A 24,955-nucleotide genomic window follows, 5' to 3' on the forward strand; every position below is an offset into this window, starting at 1 on the left:
GTCTCAATCAATCTGTAAAGAAAATTTAAGGGGACGCTTAAGCTCCGCCTTAAGGGTATGCCGCGATAGAGTATTGCGGTAAAATCCGACATATGCGGAAGGTCATGCCGTACTTTACGTTCATAGATTCCTGGGAATCCTCATACCCCTCCTGGTGCAGCAGTTAAGCTCTGCGCCACTGCCCTGCAATGGTAGGTGCTATCAGCGGTGGGCCCAGGTTGCTCTTCATTTTAACTGTCACCTGCCACGGTGGGCAGTTTTCTTACTATCGGGTGGATAGGTTGTGATGAGGTCGCAAGGTCACATGACGTTGCAAGGCCAGATGCTTGTGAAGAGCAACACCGAACCACACACAAGCGGAGAAATCGGCCGAGAGCGCAATAATGGCTTTATCTGCTAATAGCTCAACTTACACGAGGGCACAGGAAGCCTGTCGCATACGGGAGGAACCTGTTTCGCACACGCGGCAATATAATTTGGGTGACGAAGGCTATAAAACAGCACTGCGTAGACTTACCGCGGTTGGTCGATTAAGTTCCCATTCGCTGGACACAACCGGAATGAAATGCCACCAACACAGTCGCTTCCTTGCCCGCCGCGCCGAAGTTAACACATGGTGGCCAGATGCACGATTGATGTTCCAACGTCTCGTCGTAAAACCAGTAAAAACGTCAAACGAAAATCCATGCAAGTTACCTTTAGCTCTCAAACATTTGGAGTGTACAGTGTATACGAAAAGCACACTCAACACGTTTTTCTAATGAATAAAGAGACCAGTAACGCTTTAAACACGCATTTTCAAAGCGAAACGAAAACTATTACTTCAATGTCTATATCTGCTATCTAGTGAATATGGTGAAAGTCGCATCATTACCGTCCTCTACAGGAGTTCTCAAAAAGGTGGAAATAAGCGCCAGTATGTTTCACGGTGGCGCTCAGGAAAGGCACGAAAATTCACGTTCACTTCAACCGGCGGTTACGCACTTTTATATTATTAGCACTCTTAACAGTGCGACAAACGCACATAACACACATTCGAGCGAAGAGCGTGCGCTACTTTGCGGCTGTACTTTAGAAATTTCGCACAATTTTCTTTGTTTTGCACATTTCCCAACACACAACCACAAGTTCGAAATGCAGAAAAATATATTTTAGTCATGTTTCGGAACCTGAATGATTTGAAAAGCCTTGGAAAATACAGGGTGAGAAAGTTACACTCCAGGCCTCCGGAGGTTATTCACCTTTCTAGTCATCTTTAGTAAGCAATCCATAGCAGAATGCTACATCACCGTTTCGAAATGACATAAAAAAAAAATCCCTTTTTTTTAGTCGAGGTATATAGGCAAGGTGGTTGCGGGCCGGCGCTGTAGCTCAACTCATCCATTGTGGACTTGTGGGTGCCTGCAGCGCTAAATGCTCGGCTTTCTCATTGATGGAATATTTGAAGTAGATAAAATGTGCGCGACGTTCAAAGATAAGCTCGAAAACCTTGGAAAAGAAGCCACACACGATGTTCCCGCGGCCGAAACGTTGTGCCCACAGTTCAGGGAAGAAATCTAAAGCCGTATATATAACGTACAGGCGCGCTACATATCTCACGCCAACATCGTGTCTCATGGGATTTCAACAGACATTATCTGCCGTCCAGATGCTCGGCTTTTCGGATCGAAGCCTGGATACAGTCGTGCCTTTGTCTTGAACCTTTCTTCCGGTCCCAAGTAGCACAAGTAATGAGCCCAATATTGCAAAAGTGCTGTTTCACAACGGTCTTCTGTAAGACCGGCCTTAATTTGCCAATGCGTTTGCAATATTGAGCTGATTGGATAGCTTACTGCCGCAGCTCACACGATGTTATGGTCACTAAAACAACGTAGAGACGGTGCTGCATATAACCGCTTACAATACTCGCGTGTTACACTGCCACGAAGCTTTATTCGTTTCTTTCTTTCTTTGCTTATGTCCTGCTTTTACCGCCGGCGGTACGTGGGTGTATCACTTTGCTTGCATGGCGAGAAGAGATCAGAGCGCTCTGGAAAAATGATGATCCCGCATGGCTGCTTCTACGGTGTTCCGAGTGATTGCCGGTCTTTCATGCGTCTTATCTCAGGAGTTGAGTGATGTCTACAAACTGAGTGGCCGAGGGCGGCCGACATTGTAATCTTCGACGACCACCCTCTGTAGTTGCTGCTCTCGCAGCCGCTGAGTTGTTTTCTGGTTCCGGACACAAGTCCTCCACCGCAGGCTAAATCTTAGAAATCAATAAAGTTTCTACTCACTCACTCTCACAATAAAGTTTCTTATGGGGACTTTTTGCTGTCTTTCTGCCTTTCCATTTCTCCTCACCATCGGTGACAAGAGAGATTTTTAGCATAGAGCTTACCGTCACCGCTACCACGTGCTGTTCGCCACTCTTACCATTTCCAGCACCTCGCTACCAATTGTAAACTGCTGTTTCCTTCTAAGACTGTTGAACATTACTTTCGTTTTCTGCATATTCATTTTTATATCAACAGTACTGCTCTGCCTGTATAATTCATTGATCATGCTTTGCAGTTCATCCCCTGAGTCACTGAGCAAGGTAATGCCATCAACGAATCGCAGATTACTCAGGTATTCTCCATTAACTCTTATACCCAACTGTTCCCAATCCAGGCTTCTGAATATCTCCTGTAAACAAGCGGGGAGTACCATTAACGAGATGGTGTCTCCCTGCCTGGCATCCTTCCTTAATGGAATTTTATTAATTGTGGTTAATTACTTTAGGCGTGTTTCGGCACGCGAAAGAAACGAAATTGAGCGCCTTATGTTTCTTACAGTAGAAAATAAAACGCAAAGTTCCATTTTGCTTAGGAAGAACTTCGATGAAGAAAATCCCTGATCTGAAAATTGTTCGTCGATTAAAGAAAATAGTAGGAATGCATTATATGGCTAATTGATGCCGTAGAGCGCCGATGTAACCTTCCTTTCCCCTATTCCCGCACAGAAACCAGAAGCAAGCGTTACAAGTGTCGTATGTTTGATACTAACATTGATATCAAAGTCCATCTTGCAACAATGCGTTCATATACTCTTCTACTACCCGCTTTAGGCGGGCCAAGATGGTGACGATTGATAGAAACAGGTGGAAAGGGCTAAAGGAAATCTTAATTTTTAAATTGGTACAGGCACAATGTTGTTGTGTGTTCATTGTTTTTTTTTTTTTTTTTTGCTCGAAAGAGGAGTACGGGCTTAGTGATCATAGAAGTGAGCTCGAAACATCTGTTCTCAGAATTAATAATTAATTAGGAACGATTTTGTGCAGATAGTTTTGGTCTCAGTAGGTGTCAGCGCTGAAGTACACCATGATGTCACCGTCAATAGGCCAAGCTGCACAACCACATTCCTGATGACGTCGGCGTCGACGGCAAGCACTGGTCATTCCTTTGAACAACCGCTCTGGTCGATGACGTCACAATAATTGGGGCAAGTGCACAGTATCGAAAGGTCACGTACACGCTTTGTCAAAAGTTCAGAGCCCAAGGAGTTTGCTTCTTTGTGCCTTTCCGTGTGCCTCGTTACATATCGACAGCGTTACAAATCACTTGAAGGCAGGAGAAACTCGCGTCCTCACCCCTCCTGAAATTAGGACTTCCAAGGGTGCTGGAAGAGTCCCGATACCCGAGTTGGGAGAGAACCCCTTGTGCTATAAACTTTTGACAAAGGCTGTAGCGTCTTTGCCAAGAGCAACCACACAACGCGGTTTGCTTCTTAGCCGTGCAGGGGAGCACGTATGACACCAGTTGAGCTTTAAATCCGTGTGAAGTAAGGAGAACCCTTGACCTCATTCCTTGAGATCTTTCGGTCTTTTGAGGTGCAGTGCAAATTCCATTAGACCGCTGAGAAGCTAACCCTGTTGCCTGGTTGCTTAAAATGGTTCTTCTCGGTTATAAATTGTTACATGAAGGCAAGCCGATGAACTAGCCGTGATGAGAGATGGCGATGATATTATTTAATGGCTGCGGGACTAGCACGAGCGCTCCTGCCCGCGCCGCTGCCCGCTTCATCGTCATCAACTCCGTCACAATATTAACCTCACCAAACGTTTTTGTGTTCCCTCAATATTTTGTCATCCCACGCCTGCTAACTGGCTCCACGTGGCAAAAGCAAATTCCAGCTGCAGTCCAACACAACCAGTAAAGAAAGCTTAAAAGAACACCGAAGACAGGTTGAACTTGGCCTGTATCGATTGATTACCGCACTCATGCGAGAAAGGTAACAAGGTAATGGTTAAATAAAAAATGGAGCTGTGATATGCTGGAAAAAGTCAAGAAATGATACACAGGTGTCGATATCACCAGCCGATTTCACAACTTAACTGCGTACATGGACACAGTATTTTAAGCGTAGATCCCAGACGCTAAGCTGCATCGCCATGCAGCGCAAGATGGGGATCACGGGGCCATTTTCGGTATTGACGTCACGGTTTTGAGTCGGATGGCGGGAAAAAAAATTTAAAAATTTTCTCGGCAAATAAATGCTTTTGCTGCCCAATAAACAACACACCAAGAAGGAGTCGTATAAACAATTAAATGCGATTTTCTTAATGCATCGGGAGCCACAAAATCATTTGCCCAATGCAAAATTATGTCCAGTAATCTAAAATCATTGCTATAGACCAGATTTTTTTTACCCTCGCACGCAGGCTGCGGGCGCGCTCCTGCTCTCGACACCAGGCGCCATCCGTCGGCGCGCGTGGACTCATGGGCTGATGCTGAGGGTTGCATCAGCCCTCGATGGAGGGGCTGACGCAATTTCTATGGAGGGGAAATTCCAGAGGCCCGTGTACTGTGCGATGAGAGTAGACGTTAAAGAACCTCAGGTTAGGAGCCCTTCACTACGGCGTCCCTCATAGCCTCTGTCGCTTTGGGACGTTCAGCCCCAATAAACCAAACCCCCGTCCACATTTTCCATCTACCGCACAGTACTACGGTTGCCTGACGCGCATTGTTTGTTACTTGTTAAGACATCCGAGGGCGGTTGATCACTTAGGGTACGGACTGGAAACCGGTATTTATAAGGAGGTTTCTGCGCTGGTGTGTCGTTTGTTGTTGTCTTCTACGTGCGTTTCTGTCTATGATGATAATTTAAAGTAAGCACGAACGCTATCAGTGTTTTAGTTGCTATTTCCTTATTTTAGAGGGACCATTGGGGTAAAGGGCCTGTAGTAGAGTCCTACTGCTGTTGGTATCTGCCTGAGCGACAGCTAATTACACGATTATATTCTGTGACACATGGACAGTACTGGTCCCATGCATGTATAGGCGGTTGACGCGAGTGGAAATAAAACCAGCTACCCTAATCTCAGCAGCTCCCGAAGAACGGTTGAAACCACCTGGTTAGATCCGCGGATAGTTCCAATAGACCCCTTCACTTGCTCGACTTTCAGTGTGTTGGCTGAGGTAACTTACCGGATTCTGGGATAAGGTGAATATCCGGCTTTGGAAATCGCATTATACTTTCTTCAAGCATCTTCGCTTTCAACGAGAAGCGCAATACCTGTTATTATAAGTGTCTTCGATGGGTCTCAGAGAGAAAAAATGAGAGAGAAAAACACTGAGGCAGCGTATGAGTATCAAGCATTAGAAATATCGAATAAGTATTCGGTACAAATTTTTTGTTATAACCGAATATCTACTTTCTTGATGCCAACGTATACAGCGCAAGAAGAAAAATCGTTTGACACCACTTCGATTACCTTACGTCAATTTGGCCGTAATGGACGTTTGAAGATTCAAGAAGTCACAGTTTGGGGAAACAAAGGTCGTCGGTGCGAGTTCCCATGATGAGCAACGCTTTGATTCGATAGAAATCGCATGCTCCGCAACGCGCTGAATCGTTTCATATCACTCCAAACATTCTAAGCCAATTGGTTCATAATTTTTCACCAATGGTACCCCCTACTGGTCATACTAACGCGACCTTGAGTAAGCCGACTATTCAATTGAATGCTCTAAAAGACGAAACACATATGCAATTGAAAATAGGGCGGAAAAGCCACTAAAAACCAATGCATTGAAGCTGTGCGGCGTCCGCGTGTACGTCCGCGATCTTCCAGTTGTCCGCCATATTACACGGCTGGTGCCAACCTCTATATGCCGTGAAACACGCGTATTGTTCCTGAATACAAACTTTTGTCTTCGGTCGCCGGAAGAAAAGTTGAAAAAAATTATCTGAGGTACAACTACTGCTGAACCTGCTCAAGAGTGAAAGCTATGGCGTAACGTTCAACCATACGCGGCTTGGCGTCTGTAACGTTGAGTGCATTCCGGACACTGCATAGGCAGCGCACCCACCATGCCACCTGCCAATGGTTGATCATGAGAGCTTGCTCGCCCAATGAACGCTGCGGCCTATTGCTGCAGGGTAGCGTGTCTGCCACAATGTTATCAGCGTTAACGCATGCAGTGCACATCTCTCTCATCACCCCACGTACCTATAGGCGCGATTCAGGCGTTCACTGCCCCGCGGAGAAAGAGGGGGGGGGGGGGGGGGGAGGCAGTTATGCGCCTTTCCTTAAATTTCGCAGCTGCCGCGCTCCATCGGTTTCTTAGCATAAAGCTCAACCAAAGTGTCCACTGTCCCAGGGGGCCCGTTATGCGCCTTTCTTGATCTGTTGGCAACTTTGTATGGGCTTTGGTTATGAAGGTCATTTGAAGTTCAAACCTGAGGCCATGGCGAACTGGCTTTAGCGTAATGAAGCTTTCGCTTCAAAACCATAGGGCACATAGCACCGCTTACGTATAAAGGCCCGACTGAAACACACGGATACTAGGTTTGGTTCCAATACCTGTCGCGAGCTAGCTTTCACCCTGAGAAATCGTATATGCTACCCACGATCGGGCACCACACACAGCGTTGTGCGGCGAACGGTTGTGTCGCCATTTTAATATGGAAATTGCTGTATGGTGGAAAGAAATGGCGCAATAACTGTCACATTTCGTTGAACACCTCAGCCACACCTTCTTGGTTTATGGCCTATGTCCCAAAGTGACTCAGGCTATGAGAGACGCCGCAGTGAAGGGCTCCGGAAATTTCGACCACCTGGGGTTCTTTAACGTGCACTGACACCGCACAGTACAGGGGATTTCGCCTCCATTGAAATTCGACCGCCGCAGCCGGTATCGAAGACGGAGTCTTCGGGTCAGCAGCCGAGCGCCATAAGTGCTGAGTCACTGCGGTGGCACTTTAAGAGGTGTTGTAAAGAGTGTTACAAGACATACAACTGAACGTGCAAATGTCGTCGGTTCGAATCCCTGTCGCAAGCTAGCCTACAACTTGACTACCGCATGTGAGCTATATGCAACGTATGACACCGCCCGGAATGCTGTGCGACAATGGTCGCGGTCACGATTTTGGTGCGAATGTAGTCGGGAAAACTGGTGCTATATTGTGAGAATTTATTATAGACGAATGACATGGTTTTGGTTTGGCGATAGGAAATGACGCAGTATCTGTCTCACATATCTCGGTAGACACCTGCTTTAGAAAATTGTTCAACTCTGTTCTGTATAGGGTGCTGCGAAACATTTCTCAAAATTTCTGATACAATTTTTCTAAAATGTTGCTAACCTCTTGATGCCGGAAATTCGAAGCGTTGGCTTACGCTAGAACTCAGTTCAAGAACGAGAGCAGATATCCGTGTTTTCTACTAATGGCAATGCATCTCGTTTCTAAAGCGTTAGCGGTTACGTTTGTCAAGGACGCGTCTGTCTGCAGTGAAGGACAAATTAACCAAAACGGCACGGTGGAGGGCTACAAATTTTGACCACCCGTGAGCATGTACTAATATTGCATAGCACATGTGCGTGTCCGCCAGTATACTTCCCCCATGTATACAGTACTGTGCATCCTAATCGTGAAGCCTTTTAAAAATTTTCTCGCCTCAACCGATGGCTCGTTTACGCTGAAACTGCGCACAGAACTTGGGTATTGTGGTGACTTTTCTCTCGTGGTAAGTTTGTCAACAGTACTTTCCTGATTCAGCCGAGCATGATGCAAACCCATTATCGTCCGCTTCAAAATCGACGAATCGAAAGCCGCCAACTCTGGGTTTTCACCGAAGGACGTTAGCGGCGTCATCTGTCGTTAGCATAGGAAAGCGCCACGACGAGAAGGGCGCCGAGGTCAGCATTGCATGCTGTGCAGGTCCTCTGATGGCGCCACTGCCACCCTTTGCGGCAATCCTGTGCTGATGGCTTTCAGTTCGTCGATCTCGCCGCAGACGATTAGAAAGTTGCATCATACGCGGCTGAATCAAGTCAGTATCGCTGTAGAACTTGCTACCAGACAAAAGTTAGCACAATACGCAAGCTCTGTGCTCAGTATTACCGCAAACGAGCCAGCGGTAGAGACGAGAAAATTTTTCGAAGTCCCCACGATAAAGATGCACGCTACTAGATATGTGGCCGACGCGGCTGGAAATACAACTTGCTACCTCAATCTCAGCAGCACTAGAAGAACGGCTGTAGTTACCTAGTTAGCTCAGCAGGTAATTCCAATACCATTAAAGGCCTACTTGACCGAAATTTTGCAAACCGTAAACAGGTTGTTTTTTCATAGTACACCCCCGTATTATGCTACCCAAAAAACATTGTATTCCAGTTTCAAGTAGTTAAGGTTCCAACGGCACGCAAAAATCAGAGTTTTCAAATACCGAAACTGGAAAAACGGGCGCCATTGCCGCCCGCCGGAAGTGACGCACGAATTTCCGGAGCCCTCCACTACGGCGTCTCTCATAGCCTTAGTCACTTTGGGACGTTAAACCCCATAAACCAAACCGAACCAACGTTTGAGACAGGAGTCCGGACAGGTTCGGAGCGCCTGCTCATTGCTGCTCGTGCAAGCGCTGGTGCCGGTAGCGCGTGCAGCACTTTGCGCAATAAATACTCGTTACACATGAAAACACACATCCTAAATCGAATGAAACGCCCCAGAAAAAGTTTTAAGCTTGTTTTATTTGCTGTAGAAGACTAGAAAACTCCTCGCTCGACCTCAGCGAAGATGATCGCGCCGCAATGCTAGTGAGCGTTGTTTGCCTGGCAGTATTCGATTACAGTTCGCGCAAAGTTCGGACATCTCGAAAGAAGGAAGCATATTCAAATAAAGGCCAAGTAAAAAAAAAATTCTTGTATTATCAAGTCGGCTTTTTTGAGCGGGCAAGCGCGTGCCAACAGCACATGTGCGCTCTCTTGTGCGTGCAATATGGTTATTGTCTTGATAAAAAAAAAACTTTTATGTTCACTGAGTTAACTTACCGTATTCTAGGATAAGTAGGTTTGGTTCGGTTTATTGAGGTTTAACGTACCAAAGCAACTCGGAGGCCGAATTTCAATGGAAGCGAAATTCTAGAGGCCCGTGTGCTGTGCGGTGTCAGTGCACGCTAAAGAACCCCATGTGGTCGAAATTTCCGGAGCCCTTCACTACGGCGACCCTCATAGCCTGAGTTGCTTTGGGACGTTAAACCCCAATAAACAAACAAACAATCACTTTTGTCTTCAGTCGCTAGAGGAAAGGAAAAAAACCGGCAATAATGCTCATTTAGAAGCAGGTCTCCTTGGAGCAGTTGCATGTGGTCACTAGCCATGGCTGCACTGTCACAGAAAGTTGTTCGCGAGTATGACTGAGTCGTATAACGAATACCGGGCGCCGGCTGCGCACGCGGAGCTAGGTGGCGCCACTGCCACTGCGCGTGCGCAGTCGACGCCGCATCCTTTAGGCTAAATCTCAACACAAAGGAGTAAAAAGGAAGTAAACTGTCCTCTAGCGCCCTTCATTTTCTAGCGCGCCCCCTTTTATGAAAGAGTGTGCGCTAGAGGAGAGCTTACTTCGTTTTTACTCCCATATAAGAAATTCTTGTTTAGAAAGTGCTTACTGTGGGAAAACGAGGTGTTTTTTTACGTTACAAAGATTCGCGTAAGCGTCTGGTGACGCCTGGTGCGAGCGTCACGCATAAACTTCACGCTTGAGCCAGTGATGGTGGTTTGTGTGACACGAAACATTTATTTTTCTTATGATTCCACATTCGACACGTGTGGCGAACACTTCGAGAAAATAGAACACGTCGCCAAGTTTCGGCGTGAAGAACCGATGTCTTAATGTAATGGAGGGCAAGGTATCACAAAAGGAAAGAAAACTGAGAACAAAGAGATGGAAGGAGAATGCGAGTTTGTTCATTTCGGATCTGCAATTAGTGGAAAAGCAGGGTAAGTAAGTAACGCATGCCATATTCTCATTTTATTTCCAAAATCATTTGAGCCCTTTAGCGAATAAAGACGTCAGCAAACATTGCGAACAGGAACAGGCTACAGCGTCAGCATTAAAGCCAACTAACGACGATTAACAGTCAGACGTTTTGCTAAATGTGATACAACACTTAAAACCAATGAGAGCACAGGTTGTTGACGACATCTGGGGGGAACGTTGCCACGGATGCAGATCGGGTGGGCTTGGGAGTCATCACAACAACCCAGTAAGTGTGTTACCGTCTTCCTGTAGTTACCAGAGCACCGAAATCTCACTACGCTTTAAAGAAGTGCTTTTCTTTGCTCAGAGTTTCATAGATCCGGACGAAGCTGATAGCGGAATGCGACATTCACGAATTTTGTGATAAGAATCTTCATTTTCAGGCCACAACTGCGAAATTTTTGACAGTTATAGGTAAAAGAAATGTCAATGTTCGAAAATTTTGTTTGTAAATAACAGAGGTCAGCCTGCGTTAGAAAGTCAACGATAAAGTAGTTCCAGCAGTCGGAAACAAATTCAAATCTTATTTAGTGCTGTAAGAAGTAATAACAGCACAGGGAGCAGCTTGCATCGCTTGAAATGCGCATAGCAACACCAAAGCGCTTGGCAGGCATTAAGTAAGCTTATACGGGACTTTATCTGCTGAAATATGACATAAGTCTACGATATTCGGCTGCGTTTGTTCAATGACAGGTGACGTTTTGACGACTTAACCAAGCCCCCCTCGCATCCATGTCCACAAGAATACCATGAACACGTGACGTCTACTGCATAAACAAATTGCTACCGTGTGTGGTTCTGTTGGAGATGTATAGTCGTCGGGCGCCCCAGTGACGTTTATTCCAGCAGGAATCACAGCTAGGCACGTAAATCTGCATCCATGTTAAACCTATTGTTGTACGCAAGTTTTATCTGGTTAAAGAGGTAGAGCATTGATGCTGAAGCCTGGGCAGCAATTTTCAGTGGTCTTCCACTTATAGTGGCTCTAATGCGTCCATTTTACCGAGCGGTTTGGCAACTCATTACTTGGTGATCATCAAGGACGTGTTTCCTGTTAGAGTAAACGCCAGAGGGGAAAAGGCTAACAGGCTCTTGGTAGGAAGGGTCGCGTCAGAACAAGGACACGTATATTATACGGTTTCCATCTGATTGAAAGATTCGAAGTTTTTTCCCGTCTTTTTACTGTGTATTAACAAAAGACAAGACAATAACAAGAAAGAACCACAGAAGGTATACAAGACGGTGACGAATTTTCGATTGCACGTTTTGAAAAACTACAGCCCAGGAATGTACATACGAGATCTGTGAGCTTTACCCCTGAAATTGGGTGCTTGCTTTGACCTTCCCAAGCAGGTGTCATCGAAGCTTTGCGAGATACTTGTGTGGAACACAGGTGAGGTGACGCTCGGGACTGAGCGCAAGTGCTTACCAGTCGGATACAGTTCGGTAGCGATGTCGATAGGGAAGGCCAAACTACGCAAGATGCTTCTGTATGTAGCCGAGAACTTAGTTCGCGCGACCGGTTGGCATTGCCGGCGTATTTCTAATATCCATCGTATCGAATCGTGTTCAGATGCATTGTGCTGAACCAGCAGCTTACCATGCGAGCAGTTTACTTGGAGGCAACGGACTTAGGCCGATTTTATCGGAAAAGCCCACCAAATGACACTTCATTCTTGGGGCAGTTCTTAACGTAAAAAAAAACTAACTGAAAGGATGACGAACGCTTTCAGTTAGCGTTGTCATGAGATCGATCCCAGTGACGGTTTTTAGCTAATTCAGTGTATTTTTTTTAAATGTAGCTATTTTAAGCTATAAGCAGCTTGGCGTGATTAGCGGATTTGTAATGTCCAGGCAAACTATGAGGCATGGTGAGCGTGTTGAAAAACTGCGCGACTTTGAATTAGACAATAGTTTATTTCTAATCGAGCATTTGCACGGAGCGAAGACTGCTTTCTCCGCAAATTTTTTACTGATATCATTTGAAATCGTTGCTTCATAATGCTTCAGAGCGCTTCACAATCTGTCACTTGCGATGTTATGAGAAGAGAGGAATAAGAGCGATTTTGACACAGTAGTGGCGTGAACGGAACTTGTGTCGAACACGGTTACACATAGCATAAGAAATTATTTTATATTATATAATCTATGATCTTAAAAGGGGGAAGGGAAAGGGCAGGACGTAGACAGAGAGTGTATACTTGTTCCACCGAGTTGTCGTTCTCGAAGACGATAAATAACCCATCTTATCTCCAACGTACGACGGTTACTAGTATATATCAACCAATGTGTCCAGAAGACAGAGAGAGACTAAGGACACACGGGGTAGAAACATGGGGTTGTTCTTTAATTGTTTGTCTGTTTATTTTGGAAACGCGCAGAGTTGTGAGATGTGTGTGCACGATGTGTTTCCTCAGGTCCTGATTGCGTCTGTGAGTCTGTCCGCACCGAGATTTACACCTGCCCAACACGCGACATCCGTGTGCCTTCGTTCAGCTAGCTTATGTACAAGCGACATGAGACAATAAATATCTTGCGGGTCTTCTTCCTCCCTCTCAGGCTGTGAAATGCAATAACGCGCTGAATAAATCACTAAAAAAAAACACAGTGTGACACGAACGAGGAAAGTACGGAAAAATGCCCACCCATCATAGGAGGTAAACAGCGTGGCTTTTTCATCCGACATTTTTTTTTTTCGCGGTTCTGATCTGGACAAAGCAAGTACGGTGCTTCAAGCTGAAACTGATGATTTTTTACGGGAGATCAGGAGTCTGGCAGAATGCACATTCGAGCAGAATTGGTTCGCTCACATTCGTGAAAAACTGGTGAGTGAAGTTTTTTCATTGCCAATGAGTTGGCAGGAGACAAAACAAAAAATACTTGAAATTAATTCTAAACATTTAATTTACAGTAAACACCAGTAACTGCGTCACCATTCTATTAATTCCTCTTTAGTAAATTAACACTTTTATCCTTGTACGTCCAACACTATCTTTTAGTTTGTTTTTTTCTCCTTGCCAGTTGGAACTTCCGAAAATGAAAGTGACCATTCCACGAGAAGACTATTAAGATTCATTTTTCGCGCCCTGTATTCTGCTTTTTCCTCGAAGCGGAACGCGATGACCCATGAACGTGCGGACAGACTTAACACCCCCTTGACAGCGCAGGTAGAGAGCAACGTTTACATATATATTTTTTTTCTCGGTGGGAATTCCAAAATGGGTAGAGAGCGGAATGTTCGTGCGCATGCGCCAACTGACCGGCAGCCAGCGACTTCCCAGGCTGTGAGCCTCGAGGGATACTCGGAAAGGAAAGGGAAGGGCAAAGAGACGGGGAACCGGGAGTGAGAGGAGGTGCGTTTGTGTCACCGCCGTGTCCCTAAAGGCCTGTGAAGAAACCCTCGTCTGTCTGTTCGCTATTTCCTACGATATTGGCTCTTCTAGAACCGCTGCAGGGACAGCGCTTTTTGATTTGAACCAAGCCGCACTTTGCGATGAAGCTGGACACGAGGTGTCACGAGGGGCGTGCACGCAGGTGCCCAGGAGAATGATCCGGATGGGTGTGGATGTTGTACGAAAGGCAGTGAAAGGGAGAGAGAGGACCGGGGTCATTGGGAAGGGGAGAGGAGACGCGCGCCCCTGGAATGTGTGTATGGAAAGAAGCCGACCGTCCCGCAGCCCCCCGCCTCTCGGCCGCGCGATACAATAAATACGGTCTTGTACAGACCGGTGAGGGAAAGAGAGCGATACCGAGCGGGAACGCGCCCGACGTCGCAGTGCGTGTGATGTGAGAGCGGCCACCCGGGCCCATGACTTGTGTTCAGCTTTGTACAGAGTTCGCGCCACGAACTGCGCGGTGAAGATCACGCACGCACGCACGCATAGTCACTCTTTGTCCCTGTCGGGCGTCGGGTGGCACTTCTTGGAGAGGTCGTCGTCGGGCGACGCCGGGCCGCCACTGCTGACAACCGCCGGCTTGGGGTCTGGCCGGTGGAAGGGGTAGTCGCTCTCCTTGGGGGGCGCGTGGTGTAACGTGGGGTACTCGTCGCCGGGACTGGCCGGGCCGAGGTGGCCCATGCCTGCGGGGTGCCTCTCCATGCCGGGGGGCGGAGGGGACAGCTCCATGGGACCGTAGTCGTAGCCGTTGGGACCCTTGTCGAGCTCCATGTCCAGGACCATGTTGGGCTGGCACGAGGTGGTCTTCCAGTGCGTCCGCAGGCCGGAGGCGCTGATGTACTTCTTCTTGCACGTCTGGCAGGTGTACGGCCTCTCGTTCGTGTGCAGCCGCTTGTGCAGCTTGAGGTGCACGAACTGGGTGAACTTGGCTGGGCAGAGGTCGCACGCGTACGGTTTCTGTCCCGAGTGGAGTCGCAGGTGCGTCTTGAGGTTGCTGGTGCTGCTGAAGCGCTTCTTGCAGACGTCGCACTGGTGCGGTTTCTCGCCCGTGTGCACCAGGTGGTGTTTCTGCAGGTGGGCCAGCTGCGTGAACGTCTTGCCGCACACGGAGCACGTGAACGGTCGCTCCCCCGAGTGGGTGCGCAGGTGCACCTTGAGGTTGGACAGCTGGCCGAAGGTCTTGTAGCAGATGTTGCACTCGTAGTGCATCTTGCCGTCCTTCTTCTTCAGAGGGTACGGCAAGGACCTGTAGCCCCTCGGGTTGGAGCCTGGGGAGTAAGGTCTGTTGGCGCCCGGGGAGTTGCCACCGGAAGGCGGAAGCTTGCCGCTCTCCGCCGACATCGGAAGCATCGCGTGGTGAGGGCTGTGGTGTCCGCCGAACTCGGGCAACTTCGGGTAGGGCGCCATGGCCGCCGAAGGGGAGGCAAGGGACGAGTGCACAGTCTCGGGCACGGAGTACGCGTACATATTGAAGTGCGCCGGCGAGAACATGGGCGCGATGCCGTTCATGTAGAGGTAGTTCGCCGGCGCCGAACCCGGCACGCCGTAACCGGGGCTCACGGCAGACGACACGGCCGGTTGCTGGTGCGCCTTGTCCGTCGAGTCGGGACTGTGCATCTCGGGGCTGCCGCCGCTGCTGGGGTGGAAGCGGATGCTCTTCTTGTGAGGGTAGACCATCGGCGGCGGCGGCGGCTGGTGGCCCTCACCCGAGGTGTCGGGTGCGGCGGGCGGGGACACCTCACTGGACACGATGACCCGCACGGGCTCCTTGAGCGACTCGCGTCGCAGCGCGGGCGCCTCGGGACCGGCAGCAGCGGCAGCGCGTTCCTGGTAGCGCTGCAGAAGGAGGTTCTCGAGAATGCCAGGAGCCGGAGGACCCTTGGGGCTCTGCGGCGAGATCCTCTGGCCCATGCCCTCGTAGGTGGAGAAGGCCGAGCTCGCGCTGCGCTCCAGCACGTCCTCAGTGAACCGGGGCGCGCTGGCGTACTTGGGACTCGCTGGCTCGTGCAGCGCGCCCTGCCGCTTGTCGTCGTCGCGCCGCGATGGGGCGTCCGGCGAGCTGGAGCTGTTGGGCCTCGGGTTCTCGTCGCTGGTGGTGACAGCGGGCGGCGGCGTGCTGGGCCCGCTGCGGTAGTGGTACGCCTTGGGCATCTTGATCTTGACCTTCCGGAACTCATTCTGCGGCGACTTGTCCGGCTGCTGCTCGGCAGCGACGACGGCGACCGACTCGCACTTTTCGTCTCGCTTCTCCGCCTTGTCGCCGCCGGTGGGCGGCTGCTTGCGCTTCGCCTTGACGCTGAAGTCGAGCACATAGTTGTCGCTGTCGCTGTCACTGCTGTCCTCGGGAGGCGTGAGGCCGTCCTCGGGACCGCCGTTGCTGTGGTAGCCCTCGTCGCTGCGAGTGCTGCCCTCGGGCGGAGTCAGCTGGTGCGGCCGGGAGAAGTAGGCGTCCTCCTTGTCCGCAGGCTGCAGTTGCTCCCCTGCGCGACACAAGCGAAGGAGGCGGGCTTAACCGGGGCTCCAGCCCTTAGGGCGCACTTCCGAAACTAGGCTCTACACACGTGCACTTTTCAGGGTACGGCTCGTTCTAATGCAATTCTTTTATTTAGTAAATTCATGGTTTAATTGCATCCACGGGACTGATGCAAGCAAGGCAAATAATACGCTGCTCCCGCTCTGAGGCGTCCAATGTGTGTGCTTTAATATAGTGTTCAAGAAAAATTGTTTTACTTTTCGTCTGTGCCTCGTCTCAGTAAAGCAGGCATGGCAACACATTGCACTTAGAGGAAGTCAAAAAGTCTCCACGGCACTTCACGCGTTTCTGTGAACGTCTTCAGGCCGTCATAAGGTGGTCTAGAACCTCCTACGCATTAGCAACGCAAGAGAACCCCAATTACCCAATTCATTGACTAAGCACACAAATTCGTATAGTGTCTTAAGAGCGTTCCAAAAGCTTTGTACTTGTAAAAGATACTTTCTTTGCTAAAATCTAAGTGCATAATGTCGTACGAGTGGGGCTAGCTGAAAGTGATTGCCGCATAAAGGATGGGGCTGGACCTCCTCTGATTGCTAAGCACAGCTTCGGTGAAAATAAAGTTTTCGCATGCAGGAAGGTAGAGATAGAGAACTCACGTATCCTCTGGAGCATGAGCTCTCCGGTGACGGGGTAGCTGAGTCGTTCCGCAAACTCCCGGCAGTACCAGACCAGGAGCTCCTGGTTGGGGTAGATAGGCTTGATGGTGTAGAAGTATATGTCCTGCTTGACCTGGCAGGCGACCAGATTCTGGTTCTCGCTCGAGTAGGCGGGGTTGACATAGCGCATCCAGTTGGCCTTGGACACGTCGAAGCCGTCCACGTAGTGGAACGAATCTGGTCCGTCGTACACCCGCCAGAAGTACTTGCGGTTCGCGTTCGCCGGAACCTCATCCTTGCGGTACACCTCGCCCATCAACGGGCCGAACCGTGTGCCCCGCGGGATGTAGTCCGTGCTCCAGACGCCCAGAACCTGCGAAGCGAATGAACATGGAGTCAAGTTACTCTCGTGACGGTGCTGGTGGGCGTCGTAGAGGTGACCATAACGGAAAAGTTCAAGCATGTAGTTAAAAGGACATCAGCAGGGAGGCGGGATGTAGTGGGCGGTTTGCTCATAGGGTTTTCCTTCAACCAATCCGTAAGACATTGTTTCCACTGCTACAGTAAAAGAAGTGGGAGGATGACGCACTCCATATAGGAGGAGGATATAGAAGAGGAAAGGCAGGGAGATAGGTAACTCGATATGTTAGCCTTGTAATTCACCTGGAATGCTACTCCAGAGCAGAATGATAAGGATAAAGTCATACACACGAACAGAAGTCACATGCCACAGAAGACACACCCCGCGTGCACAGTCACAGAACTCAAAATCCCAGAAGTCAAAAAGCCTAAGCAATTTCATAGGGTGCATATAGGATCCGCGTGCCCCTTCGACTTGACTCTTTTACTTTGTTTTCCGTGTATTGTTCCATATACGTTGCCATCCCCCCTTATGCAATGCCCTGTAAAGGGTCCTTAAGGATCCAATAAATTATGATGATGATGAAATCTTAACAAGGCCTTCTTTACAAGTAGTCCTGATTCTTATGGCTGTGTTGCCACTAAGATAAATCGTGTCACTGCCTTCGAGAAGCCAGCTCGCCTCTGATGAAAAGATCGCTATTAGCGACTGCGCACATTCACTGAGCTCAATGTGTCAGGAAGGCTTTCAACACCGGAGCCGACATTTTTCCGTATGCCTAGTGACCAAATGTTTCTTTTGTATATTCTTCTGCAAATTTATCAAAAGACGTTGTCAGGGAGAAGCGTGGACCAGGCGTCAAGCCTATCTAACCTGATTAAATTACCTTACTCCTTTTGCCATGCCCGAGGTTCTTAGCTGGGCCAGACGTAAGCGAATTGGCCCATTGAAGACATTACTGAAGCCGACTTTCGAAGCGGGCGCATTCGATATCCGAAGGCAGCGAGCAGTGAGGTTTAGTACAGACTTGAGTCTATTCATCGCAGTGCACTGTTGATTGAAGCTACCAGGAAAGTTTGTTTACCAATCCATGACGACGCAAATATGCTTAAACACGGGCGTAAGGCCAACGAGACACACTGCAGAAATGCGATAGCAGCTCTGACACCCAACGTTCCAACTTTTCCATCTGCTGAGTCTTCACGGTTTTCCTTGAGGCACCAGGTACCAAGGAAGTGGAATAATATTAGGCCGCATACTAGGGATGGTGGCTTAAGATTTTAAGCGAGGAATAAAGAAAGTGCAGGAGCCTAAGAGAAAATTGGGTGCCGCTGCAGTATTGTTCGCTCGAGGCGAATGTTGGACAGGGCACAACGGTGCAATCTTCACTATTCTGTGAGCGTAATCTTCACGACTTTGTGAGCGCAGCCTCTCTCTAGAAATGAGGAAAGGACGAGCAAACGAGCAAGCAGCATGTCCATCGTCATCAAACGTGAATCGGGTAAAAAAAAATCAGTCTACTCTGCCAGCAGCGTCTTGAGACTCGAAAGATGTGAGAGGAAAGAGAGCGAAAGATAAAGCGAAAGAAGAGAGAAGGAAGAACAGAGAGAAGGACAGAGAGAAGGACAGAGAGAGAGAGAAGGAAAGGGAAACTGCGAGAAGAAACCGCGAAGCAGCGATGGAGGCCTACAGCTTTCGATGCGTTCTCCGAAGTCAGGGCCGCCGGTGAATTGATCGCGAGATGATCGGCGCTCCTCTCACCAAACACGACGGCCCAGCTTGGTTCCACGCCGGCGCATTTCCCCAGGCAATCCGAGGCCTACCACATGCTTCCCCTCAACGCGCGGCCTGACCGACATTCGCTCCGACTATGTGTCACTAAGTCGTTAGACGCTTAAACACGACGCCGGCGTCGCTGTCGCAACCGGACGGAAAGCTGGCAGCGGCCGAAATCGGGGTTCACGGTCGCCGCGCTTTGTTGACGTAACCTTGCGTCGTTTCACGGCGCTGCCCTTGAAGAGCGATAAGCGTGTCACTGACTCCGCGCCGGCAGCGGTTATCGTGGAATTGTGTCACTCCAAACACTATCAGCGCCGGCACTGCTATAGCGGCCCTGCAAGCCGCCGGCACGGAGCTTTTTTGATGCTTTTATTTTTTTCTTTCAGGCCGGTTTTCCCCTCTCTGGCCCAAAGCTCGGGTGTGCCACGCCCTGTGCTCTATGTGTCTGGATTTCTCTCAACGCTGTGTGTGCTCTTCTGTTCTGTTTATTTTCTATCACTGAAGACAAACATGCCGTGTATTTTAGTCCACGGACGCAAAGAGAACACACCTCTGCCAGCTCGTCATCCAGTTGTTTGCTCTCGCGCGTATCGCATTTGTGAGACTAGCGCGAGTTCATGGCCGGTATCGTACGTTATTTTCGTATCTCGTTTGGCTGCTCTATATTTCTGCGCCGTTCAGTTCCACTACATGCTGGACGCGTAATTCATGTACCGACATGTCCGCGGCTTTCTCTTTCTCCGTCATACGCGGCCAAAGAGGTGCAAAAAGGTTTTGGCAAATCCGAGGATAACTCCTCTTATAAACGTAGAAGGGGACGCCCTGCCAACTACGCTGGGAAAAGCGCTATTAAAGTTTTGGTCGGGTGGTCCTAATGACAAGGGCGGGAACTAAAGGTTTGAGTTATCTGACGGCTCATCTTGTCTGAGCATAATGTGCTATATGAAGATGTTCTTCTTACACTAATGGAACAAGAAAACAAAGACTCCGTGGATGATTACGAAGGACGTCTGTAAAGTTGAAATTTCGGGTAGAGAGCTTGGTCTTAACAAGAGGAGAAGACCTTGTTACACTCTCAATAACGTATATTTCGTAACGTTACCTGACCTGTATCTGATCAGAGGGAGTTATATAATTAGTCGTATATTTACCCTGCCTTGGAAGTCGGTTGGGAGGGGGGGGGGGGGGGGGGCTTTTTGTAGCAAGGGTCAGTTTATCTAAGCTTGACTGAGTGATCGGCGGAGATAAGTGATAGAACAGAAGGTGAACAAAAAGATAAGACAAAGAAACCGGATGACATTCGTTCATTTAACAATGCTAATCACGAAACAAAGCGCTGATGACAGCACAGCCCCAAAAAGTCATAACTTTGACGCTGTTGATCACGGTGGATACAGTTTGCTGGTATGGCTAGAGATCCTGAAACCACACTCCTTCTGCAACAACCTCGCCTAGAATTGTGCGCCGTTGTTTTCTCCGTTCAGTGACTGGTGCCCATGACAGATCATTAACTTACAGTCGCTGAACTTTGCACCAAGCAATGTTCTGACTTTTGTATGCTCTTCACAGTTCCTGCTTTCTTTTCTATTTTATAGTTATCTCTCCCTGGCGCTTTCTTCCGACGAGTTATCACATGGTTGGCATCATTCCGTCCCTGATAGATTTGTAATTTTATTTCATTTAGGGGGCCGTGTAAATGTTACGTCACAAGCATCAGATTTTTCAGGCATTGGAAAGGACTATGGACTTCCTGAGAATTTGAATAAATAAATGTTAACGAGCCAAGGCGACCCTGTGAGCTTCAAGGCACCCTATAGTGCAACCTCTCAAATGTATAAAGGCCAGCTCGAAGTTCTCTGACCTACACCGAAATCTCGATACACAGACGGTTTTGCATCTCGCCTGCATAGAAATGCCACCGCCGAAGCCGGGATCTAACCCTCGGCCTTAAAGGGCAACTGCACCACTTTCTGAGAATTTCGCGATATTCAAGGATTAAAATCTATATAGGTTGTAGGTAAAGCATGCCAAGTGTTTTTGCACTGCCATTTAAAATAGTGTTGTAATCAACGATTGAATTTTGCGTTTCTCCTCAACGCACCATATGAGCGCGGGGATGTCCAGCGTGACGTCACGGAATTTTTTATTTCAAATTACCGCTGTCGTCAGCCACACCTTGACGTGCCTCGTTGGACGCTGCCAAACAACACTCGGCCGGATTTGTCTTTGGTGGCATTTATTGTACGTTGGAAATGTACAGATGCCTTCGATTGCGTCATCATGCGACCCCCCCACTTGGCGTTGTGCTCTGCGGAGAAGTTTGAAGGGCGCCGCGATTTTAATCGGCAATTACGTCAATATTTCAAATCCTAGCCCAAAAATACTTCGCATGCTTTACCTGCAACTTTCACAAATTCAACTTAAGCTCGTTGTTTCCCTTTAAGCTCAGAAGCCGAACACCATGGCTTTAATGTGGGCCTATAAAAGCCATTACAGTGTTATTCTTTCACATATACTATAAAAATTGAGAGGACACTTTGGCAAGTAAAGTGTTGAGAGGCGAAAGCTGAGGACACCATGCCGTGACGACTTCCGGTGGATGTGACGTAACACCATTCCCGTGGCTATATCGATACCTAAATTATACATCTTTCGGGGATCTTAAGTGCTTAATTACACATTTTTTCACCTAATTTGACACAAATCAAACGCTTTTCCGACCATTCTGTGACAATATTCACTATGCCGTCCGTAAAGCAGCCTCCCAGGAAGAATGAGTGGGATTGGGGATGAGGGGTACTGCCTTTGGGGAAGGACATTCCCAAAGGTAGTGGAAAAGTCTGGATCTGGGCACGCCACAGGTTATGGATCGGGCTTTACGTGAAGCACAAGCCCGTGGACTCCTGGACCAGTAGGGGACCACCCTGGAAGATTTTTTTTTTGTGTGTGTGTAATAAAGTTGTTTCCATCCATCCACTATGCCGTGACGACTTTCGGTGGATGTGACGTCACACCGTTCCCGTGGCTATATCGATGTACGCACTATTTAGACGCAGTTTCGACAATTATGCCTATAATTTATGAACTAATTAATCAACAGTCATCAAACTTGGCTTCTAGGTTCATTTTCCCCTCCTCTATCTGAGACAACCATTCGTTTTCTCCTATCTTTTCTTTTAAATCTTGAGTTAACACCAGTTCAACGCTGCCAAAGGTGTGACACCCTCTGCTAACAGACGACAGTATGAGCCATTAAAGACGTTTCGCCCTAATAGGAGAGCAGGAGAGAGCCACTCACATCGCTGAGCGTCTGGGAGGGCTTGAGCAGCAGGTTCCTGGGCAGCGAGGCCTCCGCCCTGTTGGACAGGCCTTCCTCGCAGGGCTGGTCCCGCACCTGGTACACGGCCAGCTGCTCGAAGTCGGACTCGCGCAGGCTGCTGAGGTCCAGCGATCCATCTTCCATCATATGCACCACCTGCGGACACACACACGAGGCCCAACAACAGGTTGAGAGACGAGGACCGCACGCCCCCACACACGCCGTGGCTCTATCAAGAGAGGCCACTGCACGCCGCCCCGATATCCACACAGCGCTGGCTGTAACTCAGAATTAATTCTGATAAGAAAGTTCAGCGCATAATGATGGCCGAGCCGTCGGGAGCAGGTTAGCTGGATCGGAAATCATGTAGGTAGTGTTGGGCTCACTTGAGCTGTGAACGTTCCTAGTTAGCTTTGGCGCCCAACTTGAAGGTAAAGTCCAAGATGAGGCGATGAAGAGATAAGCTTTAGAACCTGACAGGTGCGGGAAGGTCAATTCGGTAACCACACAGATATTATTCCGGTCTTAATAGACGTCATCTCTCTACCCGTATAAATTCGAGGCTTTGGAAACGTGGATGTGGCACTGGTACTTTAGAGTCAAACCATGCAGTTAACCTGTTCAACGATTGAAATCCCAAGCGCTTGCAAAACAGGACACAGGGTGCCCTAATGAAAAAGGTATGCTATTTGATAACGAAATCTGGCTCGGTTAACAAATAAAGAGACGAAATAAAACTAAAACCATATCGCTTACCAAAAAAAAAATACGTTACACGTCGGCGTGGTCAGGTAAATCGATTGCATCCACGCTCAGCGCACCATTCATAATACCGAATGCAATTGAGCCCAAACGTCATGAAATGTCAGGAGTCTCTGCGTAGAAACAAACTTGATCCGCTGAAAGAAACCCAACGTGTAACGCGGTGCATCCGTGTCGTCACAACTGACCGTTCGAGCGCCACTCCGAAGGTCTACGATGCCATCACACGAGTCGGCTCGGACCATAACCGTCCCGGGGCGTGCGGTTGCGACTCGCGAATGTTTTACGGTCTCGTCGAGCTGCCGGGTGATGATCACTGTCCTTTTCTGCGCCTACGTGCCGTGAGCGCTGTCATTTTTACAAAGCCCTTTATCGGCCGGCCACACGGTAGCGCACACACCCCAAAAAGACACAAGTAAAAGCGACGTCAGTCCTATGAAAAAATAGGACTAAAAGAATGAGGGCGTGGGGGCTACGTCCGTTGCACTTAGATAAGTAACCTTACACATCCATGTACGGAGGCGCATCATGTAGTATAACGTACGATAAAAAAAGGAAACGCGGAGAAGATTCGCCAGTCACACACACACACTCTTCTTCGCCGTAGACCTCTCCGCACGCCCTCGCGATCGGCCAGTTCAAACACCTCAGGTTTTTGTGTGAATGCCGCTGCTCCTGATAACCTAGCGTCGCGCTATCGCGCCAAGTTCAAGGCCAAGCTGACGTCGCAACGTTGCCCGATGTAACGGCCCGCGCGCTACACGTCGTTTCGTTGCTTTTTTTTTTCTTTCATCGCCAATCGGAAGCCGTCTCCTGATGGTGGATATCGAACTCCTCCCTTCCAGGGCGGAGAGAATTCCTCCTGCGTACCTTATATAAGCGACGGCATTAAAGAATATATCGCAGTACATGTTAGGGCGTAGTGAGGCAGTGGGGCTATAGTTACATGAAGCTGACAAGCCACTTAGCGCTCAGATATCAATGTACCGCTTTCTCGAAGTAAATTTATTCTATTTCATGAATTGTAAACAACTCCTTCGCGAAAATAACCGTGATTTAACGGGAACCGTCAAGCCTCCAGCATGTACTTTCTGTCGCCTAGTTCGCCTCCTTATTTTTACAAGTCTTCTTTATATTTTATTGTCTTTCTTCTTTCGTGTTGCGCTGCTGTAATTTGTAAGGATAATCAACGCCTGAATCCGACAAGATATGTAAGGGAGGGAAATGCTGTTAGGCATTTCCTATCATACAAAACTTGACACGATGTGATTAGATTTATTGTATTCCCACCTCGTGGTATTAGATTCTGAGAAACATGCAGGCATACAGGATCAAGTTTCTGCGCCAAATAATATAAAGACAATAGCTGCCCAATACAGCTCTAAATCATAGCTAGACTCATTAAAAAATTAAAATAAAATTTATCACCGACTCAACTACACCTTGCAAAATTTTAGCGCGAAAAACACGGACACAAAGAGCAGACGACACGAGCGCTCGTGTCGTCTGCTCTTTCTGTCCGTGTTTTTCGCGCTAAAATTTTGCAAGATGTATGTCAACTAACTCGCCCAATATGCAGCACTGTTCAACTACACCAGCGTCCACTGGGGCTTAGCAGCACCCTCTGTTATGTATTAATGCCCTGCCGCGGTTGTCGAAACTCCTACTTGTCTGTAAAAATCCTCGATAGATAGCACCACTTTCCGCAAAGGCAAAGCATTTCAGCCGAGCGAAATTCCTACTGTCCAACAAGGCCAGAACAATGAAAAATGGAAAGTGGTTCCGAAAAAAAAAAAAGAAACGCGCAATAACTGTGTCCTTCTCGCTGGACACCTGAATGGCGCCCTGAGGAAGGAGGTAGTGGAAGAAGGAAGAGGGAAAGAGGCGCGTAATAGTGGAGGGTTCCGGAATAATCGACCAATGTGC

At 48.5% G+C, this 24,955-nt stretch overlaps 1 protein-coding gene across 2 annotated transcripts in view; it reads right to left on the bottom strand.

The window, feature by feature from the left end:
- Positions 1-12,014: 12,014 nt before the first annotated feature.
- Positions 12,015-24,955, bottom strand: part of Blimp-1 (PR domain zinc finger protein 1) — a 159,645-nt gene continuing 146,704 nt past the window's right edge. For both annotated transcript variants that reach the window (XM_089569161.1, XM_089569160.1), the window contains 3 exons: positions 22,247-22,423; positions 16,809-17,181; positions 12,015-16,156 (listed from right to left, as the gene is read on the bottom strand). In XM_089569161.1, coding sequence (XP_089425287.1) covers positions 14,166-16,156; positions 16,809-17,181; positions 22,247-22,414 — 2,532 coding nt within the window. In that variant the 5' untranslated portion in view covers positions 22,415-22,423 and the 3' untranslated portion in view covers positions 12,015-14,165. The remainder of the gene's footprint in view (positions 16,157-16,808; positions 17,182-22,246; positions 22,424-24,955) is intronic.

This window comes from Amblyomma mixtum, chromosome 2, assembly GCF_055824585.1.
Source record: "Amblyomma mixtum isolate Tamu chromosome 2, ASM5582458v1, whole genome shotgun sequence".
Classification (NCBI taxonomy): domain Eukaryota; kingdom Metazoa; phylum Arthropoda; class Arachnida; order Ixodida; family Ixodidae; genus Amblyomma; species Amblyomma mixtum.